This window comes from Glycine max, chromosome 8 (assembly GCF_000004515.6).
Source record: "Glycine max cultivar Williams 82 chromosome 8, Glycine_max_v4.0, whole genome shotgun sequence".
Lineage (NCBI taxonomy): Eukaryota > Viridiplantae > Streptophyta > Magnoliopsida > Fabales > Fabaceae > Glycine > Glycine max.
Window position 1 is genome coordinate 39,959,743 of NC_038244.2, and position 6,764 is coordinate 39,966,506.

The window sequence follows — 6,764 nt, forward strand, 5'->3', positions numbered from 1 at the left end:
TTGATTGTTTGTCTCCTAAATAGTAATCCCCCTTCAATTTTAATATTCCAGTCTTTAAAACTACACCTCTTAAACATTGTCAGGTATTTTACATAACCCAAGAATGTGACATTCTTAGATAATAATGGTAGGAGTCTACAATTTTCAATTCATTGCAACAATGGAGCTTTCTGATGAAATTGTTGTCTGTTTAAACATATGCATGACTTCAAAAATCAGTGGCCTCTTTTAGTTAAATGTTTGCCCATGGTCAATTGCTAGACAGTATAAATTCCAAACTGCCACTTAAAACCAAACAATTCAGTGGCCTCACCTCATTTTTGAGATCATATGGAGCATGTTATTCAACCAAATATAATAAACAAGCTTAACAACTTTTTTTGCTTTTAGATCAAGATGCTAGTGTTGTAGCTGGACAACTATCAACAGTGCAAGCTAAGATGTCCCTGTACTCCCTTGATATTCTGAATGAGTCATAGACTTGTCCATCACTGCTTTTCTTGTACTCAAACAAGAAGTTTGAATGGTCAAATGCTGTAAGCTTGACAAATCCAAAGTCATGGTCTTTAAATATACTCCATGTGGTGTTTATGGGGGCAAATTCAGCAAGGGATGCTCCTCCTCCTCCAACCACTACATGTATTGTACCATCCAAGGAGCCCTTGTAATTGTTCTTCTCTTTGTTGGTGCAGATATTCTGAAGGAAGAGAGAAAATGGAAGTTTAATTTGTATGCAAATGATAACAGATAACAAGGAAAAAAAAAAGCATCTAGATAATTTAAGTATTCACGCAGTTGGAGAAAGATTTTAGTATTCACTACAACCACTGGTCTTCTAATATTAGTGCAGCTTTTTCCAGCAGTCATGTATAGAATTTTTATTTAAGCATACGAATGTAGCTTGTAACTCTTTATCAGTTGCTGGTTCAGAGATCTATTTTAATCTCGAGCCTAACACTGATTATTATATTGTATCTTTTAGTACCCCTGGTACTCAATTAATATAATTACTATTTTTGCTGAAAACAAAAAAAAATCATTTTGGTTCTTGATGATCAAACTGACAGCTAGAAAGCACAGATATGATGCCACATGAATACTGGGAAACGATAAATTTAAGAATCATAGGACATTACACAACTATAATACTGTGTATAATATTCAATCACGAGAGAAAATTCATGTTTTAAAAATGTGCAAAATTATTGTAGACAATAAAATGCTACAATTTATCTAATTATTGAGGGATTCCAATTTATACTGGTACAAAAAGTTCAAGTACTAAAAGTATTCAAAATCAAAGCTAACAAACAAAATGTATCTTAATAATATAATGACCTTAAACTAATGTATGTTCTTGATGACCAAACTGATAGTCAGTAAAGTGACCAACCAGAAAATGATGATATGAGTTGTACACTTCCAAATGAAGAAAGATTATTTGCAAGCCATAGCATAGATTCATGCAGAGCTACTACAGGGAAGTAAAGAAACAAAGTAAAAACTATCTATCTCTAAAGTTAGGCAAATACCTGATACACAGGGCAAGTCCTTTCATAGTTATGGACATGTCCATACATTGCTATGTCAACCTTATACTTCTGCCAGAGATATTGAAGATCCTCCCTTCCCATTGGTTCTTCAAATGAGCCTTCTGCAGCATAGAACCCTGCAGAAGAATAACCAAGTACCCTATGTGCAAGAAATATCAGCCATGGCTGTTTTTGTCTGTCAACCGTTGCTAGGCAATTTTCAATGAATTTATACTGTTCTGATCCTTTTCTCCAATCGAGTTCTGTGTTAGCTATGCAGAATCTGAACATACCATAGTCAACTGAGTACCTGGCAAAGTAAAGTAATCTTTGAAGATCTTTTAGGAGAAAACATCATTAACATTTGGTTGGTAGGTATACTCAAGAAGCTAACAAAATTTACTACAATTATGAATAGGCTAATTTAGTTTTATTTGATGCAAGACAAAGTGCATGGCTATGCAACTTTGATGTTTTGAATAAATGTGAAAGATGCTAAATGCCTACATCCATTATAGTGTTATAAAAGTGAATTTATTAAACAACACGAATGTTGAGTATATTCTGCAAAAGGTTGAAATTATCGACATATTGTACCAGAACTTTTCCCGGTTCTCAGCTGGAACATAAAACGTGGTTTGAGCCGGTACACCACATTCACCACCAGAATCCAAGGTCCCATAAAATGATCCAGTATCTGGCCAGTCACGTTCATGATTGCCACTAAAAGCGTACAATGTAAAAGCAGAAAATGAGATAATGAAGAATAGAAGTAAGCATACAAAAATGAAACACATGCATAACAAGACAAACCTTGCTGTCATATAAGGTACAGTTGATGCAATTGGCTCAATTTGTGCAGTAAACTGATCCCACTGTGAAAGGTATCCACTAGCATAGCATAAATCACCAATGTGGAAGACAATATCTATATCTTTTAAGTCTTGAACGATCTGTTTAGTAGTGTTGAGTGAACCAGGCTGGAAATTGTTATATTCATTGGAACCATCAGCTTCGGCCTGCTTTTGCAATAAGAAAATGAACGGCAGAGTTACCAGTAATTTAAATCAGAGGCAAGAATACCTGACATATTTTTGGGTATAATACCTTGACAATGCAAAATATATAACTTTCATTCAAATAACAGAAAGAATCAAAAGGAGTAAATATAATCAGAATTACCCATGTATGAAATAGAAGAGAAAAAAGTAATAAAGAGATCAAATCAACCTGATCAATCTTACGCCTAATGTAATTATGTATACATTTATACAAATTGTATCTACAGATTGCAGAACATGGTTATAATTAGAAGGCCCATGAGGGGAAAAAAGAGAAGAAAATTACCTTTCCCAAATCACCAAATATGACTACACGTTGTAAGGAATTTTGACCAGGAAAAGGAGATGCTTTGAATTGGTATTCTTGACTCCAAATTATGGTACCATTAAATAATCTATGTCCCAGCTTGTATTTGTACCTGCAAGTAGGAAAAAAAGTCATTGCAAGTTGAAGGTCATGGACAGCAAACTGCTTCTAATAAATCTCAATATGTTCCTTCACACCACAAATCAATATTTGAACCACAAGTACAAAGATGTATAGAGCTTGGTTTCTTATAATAATATAAGTCATGTAGGAAAAAAGATTTATATTTGGTGCCAAATCCTTTCTAATAAAATCAAAGACAAATTTCTCGGTTTCTTTAAGTGGTGATGCTTCCACTTCAACCAATTAGAACCACCACTTCAACCAATTAGAACCACAAGTACAAAGTAATATAGTGCTTGCTTTCTTATGATAATTTAAGTCATGTAGGGAAAAAGATGTATATTTGGTGACAATCTTTTCAAAATCACATTAAAAACTCTTGATTACTTGATAGTGGTGATCTTTATGAAAATTTCACACTTCCAAGCCTATGCTTCCACTTCAACAAATTAAAAGAAATTCCAAGCATCAAATTTTAAAGGATAAAATATTCTTGTTTTCGCTCACGAAGTTATCCACCAGCATGTATCTCTGTTTACCACTTTATTTTCTAATATGCCAAAGGGTTAGCACTCAATCACTCATTAATACTTTATGGTTAAAAAATGGTTCAGTAAATTTATGATACATCTTGCATTATGTTCTACACCTTTGTGAAAATCAATTGAATTTCATCAGGGATCATCTCTAGTAAAGGTGCTCTCAAACTCAAAAGGAACTTCTACTAAATATAAGATAATAAAGTGGCAATGTGTGCCTAAGCTAAGTGTTGTGGTGAATGAGTGAACATACAAGAAAAGATAAGATTAGAAACTGGAATAGTAAATCAATAACGTTAATTCTCAAACAAGCAACTTCATGCGTACTCTTGGTTGGGCCACAACTCCTTCAGAAAACTAGTGTGTATATATCCCGGGTCACGCCATCCAACAGTCCTTGCTGGTGCACCTACATTTATAGATGAATAATAAGAAAGTGAATTTTTCCAATTCCATTCCTTCCTCTTTGAATGAAATTTGCATTTACCCACTCAAATTTTACAAATGTAAATACTATCAAGACAAGAAACATGATTTTCCATCCCAAAAGTAACTTTTTGACTCAAATACAGGTAAAATCAACACTAAAAAGTAACATAAGAGCTGCATACCACACATGGTGTTGTGATCAAAAGTCAGTGTACCAGCAGGAGATTTCACAAGGTTCCCTCCTTTAGGGCCCCATTCAACAAAAGGTTCAGCGTCACTGATTCCATATCCACTTGTCCATGTTACAGTTATCTGTTGAAAAAATGAAGTAAATAACTTTTTGATAATCCTAGATAGTCTTAATCCACATATATAGACATGCATTTACTGACAGATATCATTCACAAGAAAGATTTCAAGTTGCAATAAGAAGAAGCTCCTGCTGCACTAATACTCATGAGAATAATTTCCAAAGATGGAAAAAGAAAATGCAATTTTGAGATTACAATATTTTTTTTTTTTTTTTTTGATCAGCAAAGTTGAGATTACAATATAATGGCAGATTAAACTTACTTCGTCCCATGTTTTCCCTTGTGCTAATCGGGGATATACTGGTGCATTTGGATTGATGAATGATACTTTATTTGACACTGCAACGAGCTTTGGCTGTCAAAAGTAATTTGAAAAAAAAGGAAGAAATAGAAAGATAAAGTTCAGCTCAAAATCCACATTTCTGGACTCAAACATTATACACACACTTAATAAAGTACAACAGAGTTACATATGTAAACAGGACATGACAATCAATTAACCTACCACTATTGCGGTGGGACTTTGAGCACATGGGAACAAATACTTTGTATATAGAAGTCGCAACAGAAGTTAACAAAGTGTATGCATGCTAATACAAATATCTTTTCATGGGGAGAGAAAGAGGAGGGAGAGAGTTATGGCAGTTTTCCAGTGAAAGGGTAAGGATGTAGAACCATCTCAGATGTTATAAAAGATAGTGCTATTTATGAGGTTCTAGGAGAAATAGAAGATGAACAATAAGATGGTATGAGCACACAGATGTTAGCCTTGAACAGCTTTCAAAGAAAATATATTTCATAAGGAACGATAAGATGAATAAGTTCCAAATAGTTAACTTATGATGTTTTTAATTAACAACTATTGTTTATGACTGCAAGCTTTCATGATGAAATTGCCACAAAGCTATATTGGTCAATAATATATTCTCATAAAATCAATAGGGAAAAGAAAAGCTTCGAAAACTAAAAAGCAAACTGCTAACAGTTTCCATGAATTGTGAAAACTTTACAATCATCATATATCCATTAATTTGATAAACAGGAAAATTAAAGAGTAGAGTTTATGAGCATACATTAGTTAAGCCACCCGTGAAAAGTGCAAATGAAAAGTCAGATCTCTGATTAATCAACTGAAGCTTCAGGGAACCTTTTCCTGTGTTCTTGTAACCATGACTGGAGAAATTGGCATATTGATACTGAAATTAGAAACAGAAAAGAGGAAAGTTTAACATTAAACATTTTAACTTTCAAGCTTTCTTAAGCTAGGGGTTTTGTGCTGCACAAACCTTGATAGGCGCAGAACACAGAAATGGGGGATTGACCCATATGTTTTCTGCAGGGCAGGTAGAAGCACTGGAAAATGTGAAACATTTGACTCCCAATCAATGCAACAACACTTTTTATTTGTAATTCATGATTATACAAGAACAAGATCATGGTGCAAAGCCTACTTGAAGTTTGCAGGAGAAAACACTCCAATCCAATCATCTATTGTGGGTTTTGGATTACTATATTGCAGTGTAACCCATTCTGTATTTTGTCCCTACAACAGTTGCAAGCAGGATCCATCAATTTCTGCTACCAAAACTTGTTTTCATCTAAGGCGAGAGGTTAAAGGCAGATAATGAAACGGCTAGAAAATAAAAGAAAATTCTCAAACACACAATAAAAGTGTACCTTCAAGCCAAGGACACTAGGAGTGGCTTTGATATAAGCACGTTCATCAAGAGCAAGTGTTGTTTTATGAATGGCAACTTTTGAGAGGGGTTGGTGCTCATCGGACACCACTTGCTGAAAGGTTGCAAGAACAAGCAAAGAGAAAATTAACACTCTTGAGTTCCCCATCCCACTCATCATCATCTGAAATGCATTCAAAATTATAAAATGAAAACATTGATTGCAAATTGCAATACTAATCAACTACTACCCTCCTATCAAACTGAGATTCCAATAACAACATACAGCATGAAAAACAGCCAGGTATGGTTGAGTTTAGCAAAAGGGGTTAGTCTACTATGATATGGTAAACCAAGGTTCGAATCCCTGTTGGGAGAAGTGCATGCATTTAGTGTCCTACAGCGCCTACTTCAAAAGAAGATACCTGTAAGGGAAAAAAGAACATGAAAAACATAAAGGATCAATCTTTAGCCACTAAAATGGTAGTGTGAATTTAAAACAAGCAATTGGGTGCCATAAAAACCAATACCCACTTACCCAAATGAAGAAAATTGAAAATCAAATGAAGATGGAGATATGCAAAATGGAGCCAGAAGAACAGAACATGATGAGATGACAGAAAAGTAGTTTTCTTTTATTACGAAAAGAAAAAAGGTAAAACAGGGAAAGCTTACAAGTTATAACATCATCATTGGCAGCATGTGGTTACTTAGTTGGGTTCACAATGTTTCATATTATATTATGTAATTATCGAATTTCGAATATCTTAGTGGATTATTCTCCGT

At 34.2% G+C, this 6,764-nt stretch overlaps 1 protein-coding gene across 3 annotated transcripts; it reads right to left on the minus strand.

Moving 5' to 3' along the window:
* On the minus strand, positions 1-6,764 carry LOC100779640 (probable inactive purple acid phosphatase 1). 3 transcript variants are annotated; one of them, XM_006585909.4, is made up of 14 exons: positions 6,654-6,764; positions 6,265-6,403; positions 5,980-6,162; positions 5,754-5,845; positions 5,589-5,655; positions 5,376-5,498; positions 4,565-4,657; positions 4,174-4,303; positions 3,890-3,971; positions 2,880-3,012; positions 2,346-2,551; positions 2,130-2,255; positions 1,533-1,842; positions 1-697 (listed from the first exon to the last, which is right to left on the minus strand). In XM_006585909.4, the coding sequence occupies exons 3-14, from the start codon at positions 6,160-6,162 to the stop codon at positions 392-394; spliced, it is 1,851 nt and encodes a 616-aa protein (XP_006585972.1). In that variant the 5' UTR covers positions 6,265-6,403; positions 6,654-6,764; the 3' UTR covers positions 1-391. The 3 variants fall into 3 exon arrangements, with proteins under 3 accessions (XP_006585972.1, XP_003532035.1, XP_040874448.1); XM_003531987.5 differs by lacking the exon at positions 6,654-6,764 and adding an exon at positions 6,517-6,649; XM_041018514.1 differs by lacking the exon at positions 6,654-6,764 and adding an exon at positions 6,517-6,649 and having other exon boundaries at positions 5,980-6,093; positions 6,230-6,403.

What these genes read in the sequence shown, in the direction of transcription:
- LOC100779640 (XM_006585909.4), bottom strand. Translation starts at nt 6,162, where the DNA reads ATGATGATGAGTGGGATGGGGAACTCAAGAGTGTTAATTTTCTCTTTG. An exon ending in CTAGTGTCCTTGGCTTGAAG is followed by an intron (nt 5,846 to 5,979) that starts GTACACTTTTAT and finishes CAACTGTTGTAG; the next exon opens with GGACAAAATACAGAATGGGT. An exon ending in TATTTGGTGATTTGGGAAAG is followed by an intron (nt 2,552 to 2,879) that starts GTAATTTTCTTC and finishes TTGCAAAAGCAG; the next exon opens with GCCGAAGCTGATGGTTCCAA.